The 26,372-nt window shown below is 34.2% G+C and overlaps 2 protein-coding genes across 2 annotated transcripts; one reads left to right on the top strand and one right to left on the bottom strand.

Annotated features, from left to right (window-relative positions):
• Window positions 1-2,022: 2,022 nt before the first annotated feature.
• LOC137397414 (uncharacterized) lies at window positions 2,023-2,412 on the bottom strand. The gene has a single exon (XM_068083705.1). The coding sequence runs from the start codon at window positions 2,410-2,412 to the stop codon at window positions 2,023-2,025; it is 390 nt and encodes a 129-aa protein (XP_067939806.1).
• Window positions 2,413-3,959: 1,547 nt separating this feature from the next.
• Window positions 3,960-15,486, top strand: LOC137397413 (protein mono-ADP-ribosyltransferase PARP15-like). The gene is made up of 4 exons (XM_068083703.1): window positions 3,960-3,984; window positions 4,278-4,432; window positions 7,930-8,119; window positions 15,200-15,486. The coding sequence occupies exons 1-4, from the start codon at window positions 3,960-3,962 to the stop codon at window positions 15,484-15,486; spliced, it is 657 nt and encodes a 218-aa protein (XP_067939804.1).
• The last annotated feature ends 10,886 nt before the right edge of the window (window positions 15,487-26,372 follow it).

Genomic DNA, 26,372 nt, shown 5'->3' with positions numbered 1-26,372 from the left:
AAAGCTAACTGCCCACTCAATGAGAAATGCCTAACATCATCTTGCATATATCAAGCTACATTAACAACAGAAAATACTGATAAAACTTATGTAGGGCTAACGGAAGGTCAGTTTAACACCCGATACAACAATCATACTGCATCCTTTCGAAACGAGGCAAAAAAGCTGAGCACTGAACTCAGTAAATATATTTGGCAGCTGAAAAACACTAACACCCGTTACTCAATTAAGTGGAAGCTACTGAAAAAAGCCAATGCATACAGCAGTGCAACAAATAAATGCAATCTATGTACGTGTATACGGGAAAAGTTTTTCATATTACGCAAGCCTGACATGTCGTCTCTAAAAAAGCAAAATGAACTTGTCTCTATATGTAGACACGTGGTCAAATACCTGCTTAAAAACATTAGTCTAACCTAGCTCTTACCAACTTATCTGCCTGATTCAGCTTTAGTTCTAATCTGTATGTTTGTGACCACACCCTGTGTATATACTTACTGATTTTATTGAGCAAAGTCATTTTATCTGATGATTGCCTCGCAGAAGCATGAAACTATTTAGTAATAAATTGATTTGAACTCAGACACTGTTTTTCCTGTAATATTATATATATATGTATAAAAAGATTGTTTCCCCACCTCGGATACCCCGTATGGGTGATAATTTCTGCTCTAGCTCGGGTCTCCTACCAGAGACTTGGGAGTTTGAGCACTCGCCTCAAGATCTTAGCTGTTCCCAATAGCGCACTTTTCTGCAACTCACCTGAGTTGATTGCTGTCGGTATTTGGGCAAGCCACATTTTATGCGCCAGTGTTATTGCACCCAGTGCCCCAATGACTACTGGAATTACAGTTGTTCTTACATCCTAGCATTTTTCAATCTCTTCTCCAAGAGGGAGATATTTCTCTACCTTTTCTTTGTCTTTGCTGACTATATTGTATTCATTGGGTACTGCTATATCTATTATAGTAGCCCTCTTGTTCTCCTTGTCCACCATTACTATATTTGGTTGGTTTGCTAGGACATGCTTGCCAGTCGGGATGTAGAAGTTCCAGAGGATCTTATCGCGGTCATTTTCATTCACCTTACCAGGAGCTTCCCACCAGTGTTGTGGTTTATTAAGGCCATACTCGTCACATAGACTTCTATGCACAACACCTGCGACATAATTATGCCGCTCAGTGTATGCGTTTCCTGCTAGCTGCTTGTATCCACTGATGATGTGTTGGATAGTCTCAGGTGCATCTTTGCACAGTCTGCATCTAGGATCGTCTCTAATGTGATAAATTTTTGTTTGGAGTTGCCTTGTTGGGAGCACTTGCTCCTGGGCTGGCATGATTAGCGACTCTGTATTGGTCGTTAGGTTTCCTTTGTTCAGCCACATATTTGTCTGGTAAAGATTGCCAACCTTAGATATTTGTCGGTGGTAAGCACCATGAAGCGATTTTGTGTGCTAGTCAATTTCCTCATCATCAGGGCGTAGGTCCATTGTAAGAGCAGCCGATTGAAATCCAGCTAGCAACTTATCTGAAGTGGCCATGGAGGCTGCATATGCTTTGATGCTTTGCTCCTCCTCTTTCACTGTCTGCTGTACACTTTTGAGTCTCCTACCGCCATCTTTCCTATCGAGATACAATCTAGTAGTATCAGATTTTGGGTGGAGTGCTTCATGCATGATCAGAAGTTTACGAGTTGCTATATCTGTTTCCTTGATGGCTTCCTCAGTCTACTTTATTATGCCTGATGGATATCTTATTACTGGCGGTGCGTAGGTATTTAATGCCATGACTTGGTTCTTGGCATTGAGCTGGCTCCGTAAGACCTGCCGAAGGCGTTTCTTGTATTCGGTAATGGCTTTGTGACGTACCTCGGCTTCGTGGTTGATGTTGCTTTGCATAATCCCCAAATACTTGTACTTTTCTTCTATATCTTTGATGGTACCATTTGGCATTATCAGGCCATCTGTGAGCATAGAATGGCCTTTCTTAAGAATTAGCCTTCCACATTTCTCAATAACGAAGGTCATTCCGATGTCCTTGCTGTAGACCTGAATAGGTGTATTAGCGAATCAATGTCCCTTTCTTTGTTAGCGTATAGCTTGATGTTATTCATGTAGAAGAGGTGGTTTATCTTGGTGCCACTTTTAAGCTGGTACTCATATTGAGTCTTCTCCAGCATAAGAGAGCTGAAGCAGAAGAGCAGCGGTGATAAAGAGTCACCTTGATAGACGCCTCGCTTAAATTTTACACTCGCCAGCTTTTTGCCATTAGCCTCCAGTTCCATCTTCCATTTGGTCATTGACATCTTGATGAATGCCACAAGAGCAGGATGAACATTGTACATAAGGAGGCACACAAGTATCCAACTATGGGGAATTGAGTCATAGGCCTTTTTGTAGTCAATCCAAGCCATGGCAAGATTGGTATGCCTTCTCCTGCTGTCTTGACAGACCGTCCAATCCACCAGTAGCTGATGTTTGGCTCTTCGGGTGTAGCGCCCAATTCATTTTTGAGCACTGGTCCTATAGTGAAGCATGTGCTCTTCCAGTTTGTCTGCAACTATTCCTGAGAGCAGTTTCTAGGTGGTGCACAAGCACGTTATTAGTCGATAGTTTTTGGGAATCGGCCCTTGCTTTGGATCTTTTATCAGAAGTACAGTTCATCTTTTGGTCAGCCAATATGGATGGTCACCTTGTTCTATTGTTCTTGCTCTATATATATAAATATGTATATGTATATATATTTATACATATATATACATCTATATACATCTACACGATATCAGGTCACTTACCCTCTGGCCACACCCCCTGGCCATATACCCCCGGTCATTTAGCCCCTGGTCACATACACCCCTAGGCTATGTACCCCCCCAGGCCAATTACCCCTTTTTCATGATATCTTTGAAGAGTTTAAACAAAGCACTAATTATAAGTGCAATACCCTTGATCATAAATTAGGTATTTTGAAATTGAACTTGGAAGATATTTAGACAAATAATTGTTTTTTTGATTCCGTGAGCGCAGATGTCAACCAAGAATGGATTGCATAATAGAGCTGCTCAGAGTACATACCAAAGGTGCTCAATACCCTTGATCCTGGGTTGGATAGATTCTTTGAAGCATAACTTGTAAAGAACTAAAACAGTTAAAGCATGGATACATAAATTGAAAAATCTGTTGTACCATTAGTATCATAAAATTTATCATGGAGTTCATTACTAGTACTTAAGGTGGTTCAAAGTTAGTGTATGAAGGATTCGTATATGTGAAGCAGAAAAATTTAGCAAATGGATTTGTGTCATATGAGTGTGAAATGAGACGGAGTGATAAACTTTGCAAAGCTAAATTGAAACTGAAAGGTGAAGAAGTTGTTGGGAAGACCAACGAACACACACACATCGTTTCTTCTGGTCGTTCAGGGGCTTTGAAACTGAGTCAGTCAGTTAGAAGACGTGCACTACACGTTTTCTACAGAAGCTTCTATACATATCCCAGCCATTCGCACTATACGCAGAGAAATACGCAGATATCTGCAGCATGCAGGCAACACACACCCAGTTCCCCAGACCTCTGAAGAGATTGTCATACCTGAAGAATACAAAGTAACATCATGTGGAGAAGATTTAAATGTAAATGTTATGTAAATTAAGATTTAAAGCTAAATGTCCATATATGTACATGTTTTGCAAATACATGTAAATTACTGTCTATTTGTATTAAAATACAATTTCATGGTTAGTTTGTAAATAAATGCATATATTTTTAAGTGTCAATTTAATTATTAATTATTAACTACTAATTAAACCTTGACAAATTAGCAAGTCGTTCATGTGATTTAACCCCAAACTTAACTGATTTAAGTTAAACTGTATTGTGTGTTATGGGGGGGGGGAGTAATTGACCTGGGGGGTATATAGCCTAAGGGGGTGTGCGGCCAGGGGTAAATGACCAGGGGTATATGGCCGGGGGTAAGTGGCCAGAGGGTAAGTGACCTAAAATCATCTATACATCTAAGTTACTCCTATTCATTAGATGAAAAAAATAGGCAATAGCAACTGCATTAACTGCTACTGCTTATAAGCTGTTTTTTTATCCATGCGAGGGGACATTTATCTAGTAATTTAAGAAGTATCATGTGTTACTGGTTAGTTAGTTAGTGTTACTGGTGGCATATGTAAAAACTTGCTTTCAAATATATTTGCTACTACTGTACATTAAAACTAATGGTCTCTAAAAACATCAAAAGGAATTTATGCAAAAATATACACTGTTACAGACAAAGCTTTTGGATTGCTACCTCATTGGGACATGAATGCTGTAGAAAATAATCAACTTTTGGTAGAACTACTTCCTGGAACAGAAGAACACCAACTTGTTGAACAGCTTTTTTTTGCTCGATCCAATGCACCAGCAACTTATACAGTTACTAAGGTAACCTTATACAGTTACTAAGGCAACCTTATACAGTTACTAAGGAAACCTTATACAGTTACTAAACAAACCTTATACAGTTACTAAGGAAACCTTATACAGTTACTAAGACAACCTTATACAGTTACTAAGGAAACCTTATACAGTTACTAAGGAAACCTTATACAGTTACTAAGGCAACCTTATACAGTTACTAAGGAAACCTTATACAGTTACTAAGGAAACCTTATACAGTTACTAAACAAACCTTATACAGTTACTAAGGAAACCTTATACAGTTACTAAGGAAACCTTATACAGTTACTAAGGAAACCTTATACAGTTACTAGGGTAACCTTATACAGTTACTAAGGTAACCTTATACAGTTACTAAGGAAACCTTATACAGTTACTAAGGAAACCTTATACAGTTACTAAGGAAACCTTATACAGTTACTAGGGTAACCTTATACAGTTACTAAAGAAACCTTACACAGTTACTAAGGAAACCTTATACAGTTACTATGGAAACCTTATACAGTTACTAAGGAAACCGTATACAGTTACTAAGGTAAACTTATATGGTTACGTACTAGGGTAACCTTATACAGTGTAGAAACTTTTCAAACATACTTATGCGGTGAGACTTTTAATAAAGAAACCAATAACAAAAATTTTACAGGAAGACACACCTACCTCTTAATTACTTTACAGCTACAAGCACTTAAATAAGGTGGCTCAAGGTGACTTCCTTGTTTGTGTCACTGAGTGCGTCGTGTCACTGATTGCGTCGGTGGTAAATTCCACATGTTTTGACCAGTGTCCCATTGCTTGTCCTGGCGTGGATTTGACTGTCAGGTGCCCTCGCAGAGCGATTGACCAATCCGAGGACCTTTTTGGTGCTCTAGTTTATATTTTTTAAATTAAAATAAGTCAGCCAATTTCAGAGACAGTTACATGTAATTAGAAGCCTTACTACTGGAAACAGTGTTTAGTACAGAACAATGTTATTAATCAAAGTTTGTTAAAAGGAGACCAAGGTCAGTTAATTTAATGTATGTATTTTCGATGTAATACCTTTCATTTGCGGTAAAGATACATGTTTCAACAAAGTTAATTTTGGCAATTGGAAGACTTAACGAAAAGGTTAGGCATCCCCTCAGCATTATTTCTATGACTTATATTATATACTGTGTGTTAGTCTACGCTTTTATGCTGTCCAGTTTATGCTTTAATAATTAATTAGTATTATGTAACATTTTCACCTAGTTGATGTGAAGTTATGTTTTACAGACTTCATGGTAGTCTAAATAAAACAAAGACTAGCAGTGAAATCTAAGCCTTTTTTAAACAACCCCAAGTACTTACATGTATAAAAGTCGACGAAAAAGGACGAAAAAGTCTCCACATACAGTTACTAGGGTAACCTTACACAGTTACTAGGATAGCCTTATACAGTTACTAGGTAACCTTATACAGTTACTAGGGTAGCCTTATACAGTTACTAGGGTAACCTTATACAGTTACTAGGGTGACCTTATACAGTTAATAGGGTAACCTTATACAGTTAGAAGGGTAGCCTTATACAGTTACTAGGGTAACCTTATACAGCTACTAGGGTAACCTTATACAGTTACTAGGGTAGCCTTATACAGTTAATAGGGTAACCTTATACGGTTACTAGGGTAGCCTTATACAGTTACTAGGGTAGCCTTATACAGTTACTAGGGTAACCTTATACAGTTACTAAGGTAGCCTTATACAGTTACTAGGGTAACCTTATACAGTTACTAGGGTAGCCTTATACAGTTACTAGGTAACCTTATACAGCTACTAGGGTAACCTTATACAGTTACTAGGATAGCCTTATACAGTTACTAGGTAACCTTATACAGCTACTAGGGTAACCTTATACAGTTACTAGGGTAACCTTATACAGTTACTAGGGTAGCCTTATACAGTTACTAGGGTAAACTTATACAGTTACTAGGGTAGCCTTATACAGTTACTAGGGTAACCTTATACAGTTACTAGGGTAGCCTTATACAGTTACTAGGTAACCTTATACAGCTACTAGGGTAACCTTATACAGTTACTAGGATAGCCTTATACAGTTACTAGGTAACCTTATACAGCTACTAGGGTAACCTTATACAGTTACTAGGGTAACCTTATACAGTTACTAGGGTAGCCTTATACAGTTACTAGGGTAAACTTATACAGTTACTAGGGTAGCCTTATACAGTTACTAGGGTGACCTTATACAGTTACTAGGATAGCCTTATACAGTTACTAGGTAACCTTATACAGCTACTAGGGTAACCATATACAGTTACTAGGGTAACCTTATACAGTTACTAGGGTAGCCTTATACAGTGACTTGGGTAACCATATACGCTCTCAGAATGTCCTAGCAGAGTTAATATAAATAGAAGTTGAAAACATAAAGCAAACAAACTAATAAAACTAATTGATTCTTCAACATAACTATTGTTGACAAGCATAGATATCTTATATGGTATATATAGGTAGATTTTCCAAGGAACGAGTAAAACCTTATGTATTTATTTAACAATTTTAGTTGACTGTATTAGAAAGTATGTTGCTTTTCTGTAAGTCACAATTGTTATTGATGTCTGAGAAAGCCTGTCTGCAAGGATGTTTTAAAATTGAAATTAAAAAAAACTTTATTTCAGTTAAAACACTCAGATCAAGCAAAAGTGTTATTATGTCGTCCATAGTTGGAAAGAGGCTGGCCGAATGAAGAGGCGTTAAGCTGCAGCTCAAATTAGTGACACCATTTTACAAATATTTTTTTAATAGAGTGTTTCAACCACGATCAATTTTTCCTCGATTTTAATTTTAAAACATCCTAGCAGTCAGACTTCCTCAAACATCAAAATCAACCACAGTTTATTGGAAAATATAAAAACTTTCTATTGAAATCAACTAAAATTTGATGTAAGCTCATTTATAACCCAACTTTAGTTATCATATCAAAGACTTGAAAAGAAAAAGTTTGCAGCAAACCCAGAGATGCGTGTGACAAAGACAAAATCATTACGTTTACAATTTTACCTCTCAACGCTTCACAATACCTATGTAACTAGCGGTACTCATGAATACTTCACTCTTGTATAATCTCTGTTTAGCTATTGCTTTCCAACACAGACAATTGGCAGCTCATGTTAGTCTTAACTGATTATAGGCAAAGTCACGAGGAACGTAGGTTGATGTCAACACGTCGAAAATGGCCACATCGGCAAAAAAATGACCCTTTTAAATTTTTGACCATGTTTAATTTTTTGAAATGTTCAATTCCTCACACGGTTACTTTTTCCAATTTAATTTTAAATTTAAATTAAAATTTGAAAAAAGTTTATCTTCTACAATGTTTACTTTTTTGGTTCTTTACTTTTCCTGATGTTTACTCGGCTTCATGTTTACTTTCCTTCATGATCATCTACGACGAAGATCTATGTAACTATGTTAGCTGCAACCTTTGTTTTTTTTACCAGATACAAAGAGTTCAGAATCGATCGCTATGGATCCAGTATGTTGCTCAAAGAAGAAAGATTAAGGAGTACACACAGCGTGTTAGAGAAAACATATCCATCAGTGGGACATATTATCATGGCTCCTCTGAGTCAAACGTTAAGAAAATTTGCAATTCTGAGTTTAATCGGGCCTTTGCTAGTAGCGAGAATGGTAAAACAATTGTTTTTGTTTGAACTGTTAAATAGTTTTGAGAAAACATTATAGAGCTATAACGTAAATGGCTTCAAATCTATCAAACAGCTTAGTAATTGTACCAGTATTTAGCTATATTTTCCGTTTTTAAATATGTACGTATAACTTTTCATTAGCATTGATAGCTTTAAAAATAACCCAGTAATAAGAAGACAGAAATCAAGAATTGTTGAGGGAGTTGAACCAAACTGCTTTAAAAGTTTGTAGTCTAAAAGTATTAGGAATGGGTCGTGGTATAAAGAGTTTAAAGTTGGAAGAACAAAATGTTCACGAGCTGAAACATACAATTGTGGCTGTAGTATGCTGGTATCGATGTGTGAAACAGTTTTTGAAGTTTGTGTGAGAGGAAACATACAAATATTCTAGACATAGTTAACACAGTATTTGGAAACACCATGCCATCCAAATGCAGATTTGAGCAAGCTTGGGATAGGGCAATATGTTCCAAGACTTTGTGACATGGTTTTTATATTTGTATGCTGTTATATGATTGTGTATTGGCCATTGGCCATACACAATCACCCATAAAACAACATACAAATATATACCACAATTTATGGCCATTATTTGTTACATACAAATAAATATAACAATTTATGGCCATTGGCAATAAATTTGTCATTTTATGGCTAACATAGAGCTGGCCTTCATTTATATCACTAAAACCAATGGTTTAATGTTAAAGGATAGAGAAAGCATAATATTATTATGCTTTAATAGTTATCTTGAGGTGTTGACTGATGTTCTAAAAAAGAATAAAGGAGATTGACCCACTAGAAGCTGAGATATAGACAGCCAAACACAGGTCTACCTAATAAAGAATGAGAGGAAAACCCTTCGAAAATCCCGAAAACTGTGACGTATAAAATCGACTTAATGGTCATGTGTCGGAGTTGCGCACCCTTACCGCCGTTATGTATAATGATTGTTTTGGCTACGAGATGTAAAACGCTTCTCGCGATAGTAAATAATTTACATACTAGCTCTGGTTTCTCAGGAAAATCATCCAAACATTGTGTGGTAAAGGCATTTGCCCATAACCCCTCGCCATGATTTTTCAAAGCAGAAGAGCAGATTTTGACTATTGTGCTTCAAACTTTAACTCGATTTCCACGGATATGCTCCGAAAATCATCTGTTCAACGAACGGCACGTGTATAGTCTATATGCAATATCCGCGAGTTGCAGTTTGTTTAGAATAAGAAATAGGAATGGGACTTTTTGTTCCTTCATCATTTTTCTACTGTGTATCTACTGCAGCATTCTTCTACTGTGTATCTACTGCAGCATTCAGTTGATTTTCATGATTATCGTCACTATTAACAGACTGGAAGTTCACTACAGCCATAATATTAAAAAGACTAACTTGACCGTGCTGCTCTTGCTATAAGAAAAGAAAACGATAACTTTTGCTTTGATTTTTCTATTGATCTATCATCTTATCTATGATTATTTTTTATGCTTTATATAATATTCATAATGCATATTATACAAAATAATAATATAACTGCGTATAGAATAAATGATGTAACTAATATAATTTGTAGAAAATTCCAAATGATAACCGAGATTGATGATTGATTTAATTGATTCCATTTATTAGCTATAGTTAAAAAATCTGAACAACGCTAAAGATGAGTCTGAATAGGGAAGCTAAGTAGGAGAACAACAAAACTGAGCTGAACTAGCAAGATAGCGAAATGTTGCGAAATAATAGATGCGTGTAATTATTTTATGCTAAAACTAATCTACACGTCAGAGGGACTGGTTCGGAATTCTAGGAGCGATGATTGTTAGGCCCAATTTGATTGTTCTATACTTCCAGGGATTAAACCAATTAAAACGCCGTGATTGTTATAGGAGAGCGCATTAGTTGGCTTAATTGACCAATGGCACACAAGTCGATTTCATAGTCATATATTGATGATTACTAAAACACTTATGTTTTTTGGTAGACCTGTGTTTGGCTGGCAATATCTCAGCTTCTGGTTGGTCAATCTCCTTGATTCTTTTTTTAGAACATCAGTCAACACCTCAAGATGAATAATAAAGCATAATAATATTATGCTTTCTCTATTCTTTAAAAAGGGAGTAGAGATTCAGGATCAAAATCAATTCATTTCATGAAACCTATTAAGTTGTAAAGCAAAAATAGATTATTACATACAATGCTTTTACATCTATTATAAGCATCTCCAATTTGAAATAAAAATCTTACCGTTTCATTTACAGTTGCTACCGCCTTGACATATACATTTTAAACGTATGTAGTTATCTATCAAATTTTTTCAAAGCGCAATCAAATTTGCTGTCAAATATTTTAATATTTTCTCGTTAAGTTTTTATCACACACAAATGTGGTTTATTAGTTTGTTGAGAGTGGAGTCAAGTCCATAGTATTTTATTAAACAATTGTTTGGCTTAGTAACTTTTTGAAAGTTAAGTCAAGTTTGTAGTTTTTTATTCTACTGCTGTTTGGTTTGCTAGTTTTTGGGAGTAGATTCAAGCCGGGCATATTTTAATTTAAATTAAAATATTAATTAATAAATAGATTTAAATATTCTTGATAGGTTGCATAAGTTGAGGGCAGCACGTTTTTCAGTGAGAAAGTTAGTTGGATAATTCTAATGCCCAATTATTGCCTTCGAGTGTCGCAAACAGCAGTTTTATCAGGTATATATAGTTGCATTATATCATATTCAGGGTGTCAGGTTGGCCTAGTGGTATAGCCTTTGACTTTCAACCATGAGGCTGGTGGTTCGCGTCGTGCTTAATGCAAAAAGCTCTCAGCAAGCTTTCAACCCTACATTGCTGGGTCTTTCGGATCTAGACCATAACTTGGAGGCCCCGTGTACCGCACTGACAGCGAGGGCACATTAAAGATCCACCTCTGTCCCTCACAATTGGACAAGTGAAATAGCTACCTGGCTCTGTCAGACTAGAAGTGTTGCAAAAGCATCCCTTCAGGTTAATCTGACTGTTCCGGAAGTGGTAGATACTGAGAACTGGGTCACCTCTTCTCTACCATACTGTTCGATCCAAGCATCACTGAGATGCAAGTCATTGTCGAAAGCTGTTGAAAGCGACAAACAGCAAGCCATATTATATCATATTCACTTGGCTTATCATCAGTCTTGTCAGACATCCTGTGATCAGATATAATTAGTATATGACATGTTCTAAAAGTAGCTTCCTTTTAGCAGATTCAAAGCTTTTTAATATCGTGCAAAATCAACTCAGAAATAAACTCGAAATTTTAATGAATTTTGTTGGAAAGTATTGGTATTTCTCTAATATTTAGAATTGTTTTTTATGTTTGAGATGATTTGACTGCCAGGGTGGCTCGAAATTAAAATTGACAAAACTTGCTGCCAGTTAGAATGTTCAGATGAAAATTACATGCAAAATGACATCACTGGTTGTTATCACTGCCATAGTTGGTATCGGTTATTGTGTTCAAATTGCAGGGTTACACAAAATTATTCTGTCGGTATTTTTGTGACTATAAAAGTCTTATTGCACTTTTCTTTGATTTGAGCATTTTTACCAGGATCAAGTTTTGTCGGCTGCAATCTTGAAACGTCCTGGCAGTCAGACCACTTCAATCATCATAAGAAAATGCAAATGATATGAAAATACTAATATTTTCTAATGGAATCAACTGAAATTTTGTGTGAAGTCCTTTTCAAGCAACCAGCATTATAGCCAATTAAAATACTGCTATAATAATGTATAAAAGTTTAGAAAACTTTCTAAGTAACAGACATAAGGAAGTGAAGTAAATCCATTAACATAATTTCAAACATCACTTCTGTGTTAGGTTCAGGTGGTTCTAGCTTTTTCATTTTAAAGATGTTAAAATCAACACAAAATTGTATTAATCATTCAATTTGCCAATAATAAACTGCCTTGTCAAGCACAAGTTCAGTTTGTATTGTGCTAAACAAAACAGTTTGGCCAAAAATTTCTTTGTTTGCAAAATTTCAGGCTTTGGTGATTTTAGCTTGTTTTTGTGCGTTTGGTAAAAGTGAAAAAAGTTTACCATATAAAGCAAGCGAATACTGTTTGTATTGTTGGAAGCTTGTGCAGCGACTGGCTGATATAACAACAAGGTTGTTGGATGTAGTCAGCAAAAGTACAGCGGTGAAAGGTCAAAGTGTCAAATACCTATTAGCGTTGGCAAGACTTATGTAAGCATAGCATTGTATAGATAAGATATAATGGTTGAAGCAAGACACACTAATGAGAGAAACATACATGTAGGCTAGCTGCACGAATAAAGTATTTTAAGCAATTCTACAACTGTGCCAAGTGTCAGCGAGTGCCACTATACTGCATAGCTTATTTTCCTCAAAGAAGTTTCCTGCAATAAAAGTGTCTCTTTGGCTTTCAATGTTGACTTGCAACAAAATTCACATTACAGTTATTTGCTATCAAAGAATTCACCATGTTTTGCTCTGTTGTGTTTTAGGTGCAAAATATGTGGGAATGTGATTACAAGCTCTTAAAAGCTAAAAAACGAACAGTTAATCGCAGCCACACAAGACCGCCGTAGTTTGGATTCTCTTTCCAAAACAGCTCAAATGTGACGCAGTTGTGGTAGATAGTTTCTGTTTACTCTTTCATGCAACCTTATTCGTCGAAATTAATTCACAAATATACTTCACGCATTCAATAAAACCATGTCTATTGTTCTTACGCATCTGTTTTATCGTCATTGTAATGTGGTCACTTTTAGCACTGATATCTTATAACTTACCATAAAAATTCCTTTAACTTTTTAACCTCACCTCGAAGGAGTACATTACATTGTATGATAATCATGACGAGCCTGTTAGTTACCTGTGATAATCGAAAAGTGCTTCAAAAATTATTTGCGAAGTATTGGGTCACATGATCATATTACGACTTGACGATTAGATCAAGCCGAAACAAAACTGTAAAGTAGCGAGCGTCTATATTTGATACGGGTCTTCGATAAAACCTAAAGTGTTTGTCATAAACTAGTGCTACGATAAGTTTTAAATTGAGCTTTTTATTGGCCTTTCAATTCACGTGAGAACATCACGTGACAAGACAATAACCAAACTATAAAGACTTCGTCAGATAAATAAACAGATTCCAATCCATGGTGGCTTTTCGTTTTTGAGCTTTTAAGAGCTTGTAATCACATTTCCATATATTTTGCACCTACAACACAACAAAGTAAGACATGGTGGGTCTTTTGATACCAAATAGCTGTAATGTGAATTTTGTTGCAAGTCAACCTTTAAATACAACTAAGCCTTAATCAGTTTTATTAAAATCTTTTGTGATGTTTACCAAGTTCTTTCAGCCTATAAGCTAATTGGCTGTGCTAATGTTGTTCACTAGTTGCTGTTTTTTAGTCTGTTCTTTGAGAGATCTTTTTTTGACAATCACAGTTACAGCGCTGTTTCAATGAATGGCAAACCAAACTGCATAAATTTGTTGCATTCTATCCATCTATCCGCAAATGTATTCTATTCATTACACTACTCATCCAGCTCGCATTGCTATAGAATAATTGTACACATACTTGTGTACCTGCCAATCTTTAATGACGAACAGTTAGGATAGTCTTGCTTTAGCTAGAATGCTTGAACATTATGATTGAATGAGATACTATGACGCAATCTTTTTTCAACTTTACCTTCAAAGAGGTGGACACGCCTTTTATTATTGCAAAAAGTTTAGACGAGTTTATGTTTCTCAAACCCCTTGGGTAAAAAACTTTTCCATATAAAATTAAATTTTCAATGAAATTTTTTTTTATTTTCCGCGCAATGTCGAGCATTTATCTAGTATATATATATAGGTACCCTAGGACATTGCCCTATGTATTCGCCTCGTGTAACTTTCGCGTTTTCGCGGAGTCATCCTCTCATGAAGATTTCAGGTGCGAAACTAAACTATTCTAACGAAGGAACGAAAACGCAAAATTAAATAGCTATGTTCATTGATAGTCCAAGAAACAAATGGCAGCAAGCGATCAAATTGCATTATCGATCTCGCCCACACCATTCTACCTGCGGTTCACAATTACAAACTAGTCCCAAATTGAATTTCTTTTCTTATCGGTGAACTGAACCTGAGGAATCTAATTATGTTTGTTCCACTGCATTTATTTTTACATCACTATATTTTCGCACTCATCAGAGCTGCGAAATTAAGTTGCAGCAAAATTTTACTCTGTATGCTACTCACGAAACTAAATACTAGCAAAGTATAAGTTTCCTAGGGTATATCACTTTACTGGCAACATATTTATTACAAACATAATTGATTCCAAATTACGCCTATCAGAAATCATGAAAGAACCAAAAAAGAAAACAGTTAACCAATAAAATGTTGGTAAAATAGAATAATTAAAAAATAGAATAGTAAATAAATAAATGGTTTGACATAGTGTTAAAAACACCTTTCTTTGTCAAAAGAATAAATATTAAGTAGAAGATTATTAAAGAAATGAGCAATGATATTTTCTAAATACATGTAATTGGTAAAGGCTGTATGCAATTTTATCACATAATGTGAAACAAGTGGAAAACCTGAAACTTATGTAAGACATGTGGACACAACTCACCAAAGATCTTGAAACTTTTAATTGACATAAAAACAGATGTTTAGCATAAGCAGAGTAACAATATGCAAATATTTCAAAAAATCATTTGCTGGAATTATGTGCTGGAGTATTATGCACATTTGCAATTAATTGGCACGCTCTTAGTTGCAAAAAAAATAAATTTTTAGAGACATATGTGTGTGTATCTTGGAGCTAAATTATAATAAATGAGTCTTCTATAACTAATATAGAAAAAGGCAAACTGATAACAAAACGCTATGACAGATTTTGAGTTGACGCTAAAACATGATTATATCAAAAAAATTGATTTACAATATTTCTAACTAGTGATTATGTAAAATATTACATGGATTACCTATGCAAACCCAATAAAAGTATTAAATAAAACAATAATTCAACTTAAGTTATTAAAGGCTCTCAGTTTGTTTATTTTAGGCAGCAGATGCGGACAAGGAGCAAACTTTGCTTACTCATCATCAATGTCAGCACAATATGGACGGTCTAGAGACGTCCCTACTCAATTCTGCATCATACAAGCAACCGTATTAACGGGGTTCGTAGCGAGAGGAAGGCCATACATTCATAGAGCAATATTACCTCAGGGAATTCACAGTACATTGGATGTGGATCCACCAGCTACACCACAAATAGTTGTTGTATACCATGACGCTGCAGCGTACCCTGAATACGTTATTCAAGGCACCCTTCCTCCTCCTCCTTGACTCTGATATTTTTCCAACCTGTTTCTGGTTGAAAAATATTAAATAAGGTTAAATTTATAACACCAATTCATAATAAAACACAAAAAGCAATATTTTATATTTATTTGTATGCTGGCAGTCCGGTTTGCCACAAAAGATTGTTGTGTGTAATAAGTACATGCCTAATTATTCCACCATCCAGTCCAGAAAGGTGTCGGAATGGTGCAGTGGTTGCACATTTGTCTTCAAATACAAAATTTGTGTTCAATCTCTGTGTGGTGCAATTTTTTTCTAAGGCTTTTAGCAGGTCTTCAGACAGACAAACAAACAGACAGACAGACAAGCAGACAGACAGATGAACAGACAGAAAACCAACAGGCCGACAAACAAACAAACAGACAGACTAACAAACAGACAGACAAACAAACAGACAGACAAACAAACAGGCAGACAAACATACAGGCTGACAGACAGACAAACAAACAGACAGACAGACAAACAAATTGGCTCCTATTATAAAAAAACTAGATGAACGTCCAGCATTGCTGGGCGTTCACCTAGTTTGGTTAATAATTAAAGTCTTCGCACAGTAAATTAATTTTTAATAATATATAACAACAGTTACCATTCTAACTTTCAAACTTCATATCCTGAAAAAAGTGTTCTTGTACATTTCAAGTCAATTAAAAAAATAAAACAACTATCAAGGTATTTAAATTCAAATGTGAAATATAAATTTAAAATATAAATTTAAACTTCAAATTGAAATAACTTTAGACGTTTTGGACACGTTGTAAAACTTTTTCTTTTACATTTTGGTTGTTAATTAATTTTCACACAATGTTTGTCACTGTGTGTCACAATTGCTCCTGTGCCAAGTCGGGGGCATAGTATTTTATAGCGGTTATATTTTATAGCATGTACTCAATAGTAGTGCGGTTCAGTGGTTAGTATGCTGGCATGTAATCAGTAGGGCAGTGGTTCAAATCACAGAAGGAGCATTGGTGGTGTTGGAAAGGGTGTCCAGCCACAATTGTTCACATGACCACATGAGCAAACTCCATGAGCAAGAGGTGAAATTGTCCATTGGGTTTGGCATATATGCTACACTAAAATATGCCATTTGGAGTGGCAACCCCGAAATGAACCTAAAATGGAAAAATCTAAAAGGAGAATTAAAATTTGAAAATTGTACTGCGGAGAGTAAGGGCATGCTGTTGACTGTGAAGTTAAGGTTAAACTAAAATGGAACTCATTTTGGTTTAATTTTTACTGTGATATAAACCATGTCAATCTGTATTGTCTGTCTGTCAAAACCATGGTTTTTAAGTTAAGGAAAAAGATTGCATCATACAGGGCTCAAACTAGCGACATTTAGTTTGATAGATAGAATGTCTAACACATACGGCATTTCATTAGCAAAGGAAGATTTTTATCTGCAATGAATAAGAATGTTGCAAGCTGCATCATATGTTTACTTCTACAATATTTTGTATGATACCAAGTAGGGTTTAGTGTTGAGACTTCACTTCACCACACCAACTGTTTGAACACTGGGAGTGATAACAAGCAGTTTTGGAAACAGCAATATGTTTATTACCAGTATTAAAATGTGTTTACAGTGAATGCATGCAGCTAAAAATCTTTTCATCCAGAATCTTTGCTCTGAGCAGCAGAATAGGAAGCCTTTATACAGACAGCATAATCGATAAGCTCTTCTTATTAAATTAGCTCATATTGCCCGACTGCTTTAGTGCTGCTGGGCTAACTAGGTTATTATTATAAGAGAACATTATTGCTCATAATAATCATAGTAATCAATAGTCATATTTTACAATATTTTTTCTACAATGTGTGGTCCACAGCAAGTAAAACGAATAAAAAGCGGTGTACAATATAAACCAACTACTAATGAGTGGTCTAACTAATATAATAATGTTGGAACTGAAAGCATAAAATACGTAAAAAGCAAGCTTGAAAGTTGATATGAGTATTGTTTAAACAAAAAGTGGGCAAATTTATGCCCACTTTTGGTTTAAACAATGTGATTTAATGTGAAAATAACTATGCATATCTACTACAACTGATTTCTTGTTATGAAAACAAAATATAGGCCTATAATACAGAAATGTTAAAATAGTAGGCAATTGATAGTAGGTGCAGTTCGAGTTTTGTTTTAAAAGATTGCAGAGGAAGAGTTATTAAATGAATGCAGAGGTTATTAAATAAATTTAGCAAATTACTGCTGACTGTTACTGTTGCGGGTTAAAAATGAAATAAGTACACAGTTTGTTGACGTAACGAAATAGAAAAGCATGTGTGTCATATGTGTTAAAAGATTAATACAAGTATTATGGGCATATACCTAGCTTATGCAGGATGTTTAAACCTGTAACACAAATGCAAAAAACAAACAATTTTAAGATGAGGCAATGTGTTCAAAAATAACGTGATGTGATGGATGGAATTTTGGTGAGCTGGAAAAACTAACAAAAGATTTAAAAAAGTTTGAGTAAAGTCTGAAAATTCATAAACTAAATGGAATTTGTAAAAGTTTTTTTGTATTTATTTGTCTACACTCAAATTATTTATAAAACTAGATTTTAGGTTATTCAAGGCTTTTAAGAATGACAATAACCAATTATACTATGACATCACTGGTATGGCCGGCTTTGTATCCTTACAGTAGTAGACAACTCCAAAAGGCTTTGTATCCTTAGTAGACCATTCTTAAAGATGGACCTGCGCAAAATCTTAGTAAATTTTATTAGAAATCATTGTTATTTTTCTACCATTCATTTCAAATTTTTGAGGTGATCTGATTGCCAGAGTTATCAAAATTGAAATTGATAAAACTTGATTGCAGTTAAAACGTTTAGATCTCTCAAAATTTCAATTGCGACAAGCCTGATTGCAAAGAGACCAACAGAAAAGAGACGGTTAAGGCTGCAACTTGAATGCAACTGTTGATATCAACTATAGCAATGATATCAACTATAGCAATGATATCAACTCTAGCAATGATATCAACTATATCAATGATATCAACTATAGCAATGATATCAACTATAGCAATGATAGCAACTATAGCAATGATATCAACTATAGCAATGATATCAACTATAGCAATGATATCAACTCTAGCAATGATATCAACTATAGCAATGATATCAACTATAGCAATGATATCAACAATAGCAATGATATCAACTATAGTAATGATAGCAACTATAGCAATGATATCAACAATAGCAATGATATCAACTATAGTAATGATAGCAACTATAGCAATGATATCAACAATAGCAATGATATCAACTATAGCAATGATATCAACTATAGCAATGATATCAACTATAGCAATGATATCAACTATAGCAATGATAGCAACTATAGCAATGATATCAACTATAGCAATGATATCAACTATAGCAATGATATCAACAATAGCAATGATATCAACTATAGTAATGATAGCAGCTATAGCAATGATATCAACTATAGCAATGATATCAACAATAGCAATGATATCAATTATAGTAATGATAGCAACTATAGCAATGATATCAACAATAACAATGATATCAACTATAACAATGATATCAACTATAGCAATGGTATCAACTATAGCAATGATATCAACAATAGCAATGATATCAACAATAGCAATGATATCAACTATAGCAATGATATCAACAATAGCAATGATATCAACAATAGCAATGATATCAACTATAGCAATGATATCAACTATAGCAATGATATCAACTATAGCAATGATATCAACTATAGCAATGATATCAACTATAGCAATGATATCAACTATAGCAATGATATCAACTATAGCAATGATATCAACTATAGCAATGATATCAACTATAGCAATGATAGCAACTATAGCAATGATATCAACTATAGCAATGATATCAACTATAGCAATGATATCAACAATAGCAATGATATCAACTATAGTAATGATAGCAGCTATAGCAATGATATCAACAATAGCAATGATATCAACTATAGCAATGATATCAACTATAGCAATGATATCAACTATAGCAATGATATCAACTATAGCAATGATATCAACAATAGCAATGATATCAACAATAGCAATGATATCAACTATAGCAATGATATCAACAATAGCAATGATATCAACTATAGCAATGATATCAACTATAGCAATGATATCAACTATAGCAATGATATCAACTATAGCAATGATATCAACTATAGCAATGATATCAACTATAGCAATGATATCAACTATAGCAATGATATCAACTCTAGCAATGATATCAACTATATCAATGATATCAAGTATAGCAATGATATCAACTATAGCAATGATATCAACTATAGCAATGATATCAACTATAGCAATGATATCAACTATAGCAATGATATCAACTCTAGCAATGATATCAACTATAGCAATGATATCAACTATAGCAATGATATCAACAATAGCAATGATATCAACTATAGTAATGATAGCAACTATAGCAATGATGTCAACAATAGCAATGATATCAACTATAGTAATGATAGCAACTATAGCAATGATATCAACAATAGCAATGATATCAACTATAGCAATGATATCAACTATAGCAATGATATCAACTATAGCAATGATATCAACTATAGCAATGATAGCAACTATAGCAATGATATCAACTATAGCAATGATATCAACTATAGCAATGATATCAACAATAGCAATGATATCAACTATAGTAATGATAGCAGCTATAGCAATGATATCAACAATAGCAATGATATCAACTATAGCAATGATATCAACTATAGCAATGATATCAACTCTAGCAATGATATCAACTATATCAATGATATCAACTATAGCAATGATATCAACTATAGCAATGATAGCAACTATAGCAATGATATCAACTATAGCAATGATATCAACTATAGCAATGATATCAACTCTAGCAATGATATCAACTATAGCAATGATATCAACTATAGCAATGATATCAACTATAGCAATGATATCAACTATAGCAATGATATCAACTATATCAATGATATCAACTATAGCAATGATATCAACTCTAGCAATGATATCAACTATATCAATGATATCAACTATAGCAATGATATCAACTATAGCAATGATAGCAACTATAGCAATGATATCAACTATAGCAATGATATCAACTATAGCAATGATATCAACTCTAGCAATGATATCAACTATAGCAATGATATCAACTATAGCAATGATATCAACAATAGCAATGATATCAACTATAGTAATGATAGCAACTATAGCAATGATATCAACAATAGCAATGATATCAACTATAGTAATGATAGCAACTATAGCAATGATATCAACAATAGCAATGATATCAACTATAGCAATGATATCAACTATAGCAATGATATCAACTATAGCAATGATATCAACTATAGCAATGATAGCAACTATAGCAATGATATCAACTATAGCAATGATATCAACTATAGCAATGATATCAACAATAGCAATGATATCAACTATAGTAATGATAGCAGCTATAGCAATGATATCAACTATAGCAATGATATCAACAATAGCAATGATATCAACTATAGTAATGATAGCAACTATAGCAATGATATCAACAATAACAATGATATCAACTATAACAATGATATCAACTATAGCAATGATATCAACTATAGCAATGATATCAACAATAGCAATGATATCAACAATAGCAATGATATCAACTATAGCAATGATATCAACTATAGCAATGATATCAACTATAGCAATGATATCAACTATAGCAATGATATCAACTATAGCAATGATATCAACTATAGCAATGATAGCAACTATAGCAATGATATCAACTATAGCAATGATATCAACTATAGCAATGATATCAACTCTAGCAATGATATCAACTATAGCAATGATATCAACTATAGCAATGATATCAACAATAGCAATGATATCAACTATAGCAATGATAGCAACTATAGCAATGATATCAACAATAGCAATGATATCAACTATAGTAATGATAGCAACTATAGCAATGATATCAACAATAGCAATGATATCAACTATAGTAATGATATCAACTATAGCAATGATATCAACTATAGCAATGATATCAACTATAGCAATGATATCAACTATAGCAATGATATCAACTATAGCAATGATATCAACTATAGCAATGATATCAACAATAGCAATGATATCAACTATAGTAATGATAGCAGCTATAGCAATGATATCAACAATAGCAATGATATCAACTATAGCAATGATATCAACTATAGCAATGATATCAACTATAGCAATGATATCAACTATAGCAATGATATCAACAATAGCAATGATATCAACAATAGCAATGATATCAACTATAGCAATGATATCAACAATAGCAATGATATCAACTATAGCAATGATATTAACTATAGCAATGATATCAACTATAGCAATGACATCAACTATAGCAATGATATCAACTATAGCAATGATATCAACTATAGCAATGATATCAACTATAGCAATGATATCAACTCTAGCAATGATATCAACTATATCAATGATATCAACTATAGCAATGATATCAACTATAGCAATGATATCAACTATAGCAATGATATCAACTATAGCAATGATATCAACTATAGCAATGATATCAACTCTAGCAATGATATCAACTATAGCAATGATATCAACTATAGCAATGATATCAACTATAGCAATGATATCAACTATAGCAATGATATCAACTATAGCAATGATATCAACTCTAGCAATGATATCAACTATAGCAATGATATCAACTATAGCAATGATATCAACTCTAGCAATGATATCAACTATATCAATGATATCAACTATAGCAATGATATCAACTATAGCAATGATAGCAACTATAGTAATGATAGCAACTATAGCAATGATATCAACAATAGCAATGATATCAACTATAGTAATGATAGCAACTATAGCAATCATATCAACAATAGCAATGATATCAACTATAGCAATGATATCAACTATAGCAATGATATCAACTATAGCAATGATATCAACTATAGCAATGATAGCAATTATAGCAATGATATCAACTATAGCAATGATATCAACTATAGCAATGATATCAACAATAGCAATGATATCAACTATAGTAATGATAGCAGCTATAGCAATGATATCAACAATAGCAATGATATCAACTATAGCAATGATATCAACTATAGCAATGATATCAACTCTAGCAATGATATCAACTATATCAATGATATCAACTATAGCAATGATATCAACAATAGCAATGATATCAACTATAGTAATGATAGCAACTATAGCAATGATATCAACAATAGCAATGATATCAACTATAGCAATGATATCAACTATAGCAATGATATCAACTATAGCAATGATATCAACTATAGCAATGATATCAACTATAGCAATGATATCAACTACAGCAATGATATCAACTATAGCAATGATATCAACTATAGCAATGATATCAACTATAGCAATGTTATCAACTATAGCAATGATATCAACTATAGCAATGATATCAACTATAGCAATGATATCAACTATAGCAATGATATCAACTATAGCAATGATAACAACTATAACAATGATATCAACTATAGCAATGATATCAACTATAGCAATGATATCAACTATAGCAATGATAGCAACTATAGCAATGGTAACAACTATAGCAATGATAACATTAAACGACATCATTTTGCACATAGTGTTTTGAGCGTTTTAACTGGTATCAAGTTTTGTCAATTTTAATTCAGGCGCATTCTGACAATCAGATCACTTCAAACAAAAACAACAAATAATAGAAAAATACCAATACTCTGTAAGAAAATCTACAGAAACTTTTGTAAGTTTGTTTTTAAGCCTGTCATCTAATTCAGGTAGCTTTATGTAAAAATATTACTTTATAAAACACAAATTATGAACAATAGAAATATAAAATAGCTATTTATAAAATAAATACTAGTATTTTATTCTAAGTTTTATTTTGCATGCATTTGAAGGTAATCGCTCTTTCTGTAGACATCAAACAAATAGCTTGTTTGCTACTGGGTACAAATTGGAGTTACCTTCTCTTTTCTCTTTTAGAAGTGTAAACAATTTTGGTTATCTAGCTGGAATACAGATGAATGCATCATGAGACAAAAGCAGGGTTGCTGTAAAAGACCACCGCACTGCCAACATTAACAATAATGCAGTGCACTAGTAAAAACTACGCAATATTCTAATCTACTTAACAGTAGTGTTACAAAGTATACAATATTGTGTTGGAATAGCAGTAAGTCTTGCATTGTTCAGGTTTTCTTTTATTTGCAATGCAAATTGCAAATATTAAATGCATGCAAAAATGCATTTTCAAGTTTCTCATCAGGTAGAATGTGACACATTTATCTGGAAATGAAAGTTGTAGGATTACTGATTGGACTGGGCATTGCTAGAAGTAGGCCTACTTTTGCATATTAAATAAGTCATAGTGACCTTTTTTAACTCTTCCCTCATTCGAGAATTTTTCCATCGCACGAAAAAACTACAGCAATGTAAACTTGAGAAAGCAGCATATTTATACGGAAAAGAAAGTTCGAAGATTGCCAATTGAGTCTGCCATTTTTTGAAGTGACCCTTCTTTTGCAATTCAAATAAGCCGTAGTGAGCTTTATAACTCTTCCTTCACTGGGAAACTTTTACTGTCACAAAACATCACTCTTGTTGTAGTAAAATGTAGCGTGGTAATTAGAGTAGGTACAGTGTTGGTTCACCTATCTGGCGTACATGAGTTGGAGACCGAGCAATATTTTATAAAGAATGTTGGTTATCATGTATATTATTTCTTTAGTAAAATGGTAACAAAAACAGCGTTTTATAATATGGTGGTTTACAATAGTAAACAGAAAGTTTAATTGGAAAAAAGTCTCGCATAAAATATATAGCAACTCATGCATAGTGAGTGCCCCCTAAGTTATTATATCTAGTGCACCCCTGGGTTATGATGTCTAGTGCACTGCTGGGTTATGATGTCTAGTGCAACCCTGGGTTATGATGTCTAGTGCAACCTTGGGTTATGATGTCTAGTGCACCCCTGGGTTATGCTGTCTAGTGCACCTCTGGGTTATGATGTCTAGTGCAACCCTGGGTTATGATGTTTAGTGCACCCCTGGGTTATGCTGTCTAGTGCCCCCCTGGGTTAGGATGTCTAGTGCACCCCTGAATTATGATGTCTAGTGCACCCCTGGGTTATGCTGTCTAGTGCACCCCTGGGTTATGATGTCTAGTGCACCCCTGGGTTATGATGTCTAGTGCACCCCTAAGTTATGCTGTCTAGTGCACCTCTGAGTTATGATGTCTAGTGCAACCCTGGGTTATGATGTCTAGTGCCCCCCTGAGTTATGATGTCTAGTGCACCCCTGGGTTATGCTGTCTAGTGCACCCCTGGGTTATGATGTCTAGTGCACCCCTGGGTTATGATGTCTAATGCACCCCTGGGTTATGTTTGCTAGTTTTTGGGAGTAGATTCAAGCCGGGCATATTTTAATTTAAATTAAAATATTAATTAATAAATAGATTTAAATATTCTTGATAGGTTGCATAAGTTGAGGGCAGCAAGTCTTTTGGTGAAAAAGTTAGTTGAATAATGCAAATGCCCAATTATTGCCTTCGAGTGTCACAAACAGCAGTTTAATCAGGTATATAGTTGCATTATATCATATTCAGGGTGTCAGGTTGGCCTAGTGGTATAGCATTTGACTTTCAACAATAAGGTTGGTGGTTCGCATCGTGTCTAATGCAAAAAGCTCTCAGCAAGCTTTCAACCCTAAATTGCTGAGTCTTGCGGATCTAGACCATAACTTGGAGGCCCCGTGTACCACACTGACAGCGTGGGCACATTAAAGATCCACCTCTGTCCCTCACGCATTGGACAAGTGAAATAGCTACCTGGCTCTATCAGACTGGAAGTGCTGCAAAGGCATCCCTCAGGTTAATCTGACAGTTCCGAAAGTGGTAGATACTGAGAACTGGGTCACCTCTTCTCTACCATACTGCTCGACCCAAGCATCACTGAGATGCAAGTCATTGTCGAAAGCTGTTGAAAGCGACAAACAGCAAGCCATATTATATCATATTAACTTGGCTTGTAAGCAGTCTTGTCAGACATCCTGTGATCAGATATAATTAGTATATGACATGTTCTAAAAGTAGCTTCCTTTTAGCAGATTCAAAGCTTTTTAATATCGTGCAAAATCAACTCAGAAATAAACTCGAAATTTTAATGAATTTTATTGGAAAGTATTGGTATTTCTCTAATATTTAGAATTTTTTTTCATGTTTGAGATGATTTGACTGCCAGGGTGGCTCAAGATTAAAATTGACAAAACTTGCTGCTAGTTAGAATGTTCAGATAAAAATTACATGTAAAATGACATCACTGGTTGTTATCACTGCCATAGTTGGTATCGGTTATTGTGTTCAAATTGCAGGGTTACTCAAAATTATTCTGTCGGTATTTTTGTGACTATAAAAGTCTTATTGCACTTTTCTTTGATTTGAGCATTTTTACCGGGATCAAGTTTTGTCGGCTGCAATCTTGAAACGTCCTGGCAGTCAAACCACTTCAATCATCATAAGAAAATGCAAATGATATGAAAATAATATTTTCTAATGGAATCAACTGAAATTTTGTGTGAAGTCCTTTTCAAGCAACCAGCATTATAGCCAATAAAAATACTGCTATAATAATATATAAAAGTTTAGAAAACTTTCTAAGTAACAGACATAAGGAAGTGAACTAAATCTATTAACATAATTTCAAACATCACTTCTGTGTTAGGTTCAGGTGGTTCTAGCTTTTTCC

This window comes from Watersipora subatra, chromosome 5, assembly GCF_963576615.1.
Source record: "Watersipora subatra chromosome 5, tzWatSuba1.1, whole genome shotgun sequence".
NCBI lineage: Eukaryota > Metazoa > Bryozoa > Gymnolaemata > Cheilostomatida > Watersiporidae > Watersipora > Watersipora subatra.
The sequence above is the reverse complement of the archived record's forward strand: the minus strand, read 5'-3'. Positions and strand labels throughout refer to the sequence as shown.

Excerpts from the sequence above, each read along its gene's own strand:
- LOC137397414 (XM_068083705.1), bottom strand. The coding sequence starts at position 2,412 with ATGGCTTGGATTGACTACAAAAAGGCCTATGACTCAATTCCCCATAGT.
- LOC137397413 (XM_068083703.1), top strand. The coding sequence starts at position 3,960 with ATGGCCGGGGGTAAGTGGCCAGAGG. Across the intron at positions 3,985-4,277 it reads CGGGGGTAAGTGGCCAGAGG|ACAAAGCTTTTGGATTGCTA; the intron begins GTAAGTGACCTA and ends ACACTGTTACAG. Across the intron at positions 8,120-15,199 it reads CTTTGCTAGTAGCGAGAATG|GCAGCAGATGCGGACAAGGA; the intron begins GTAAAACAATTG and ends TGTTTATTTTAG.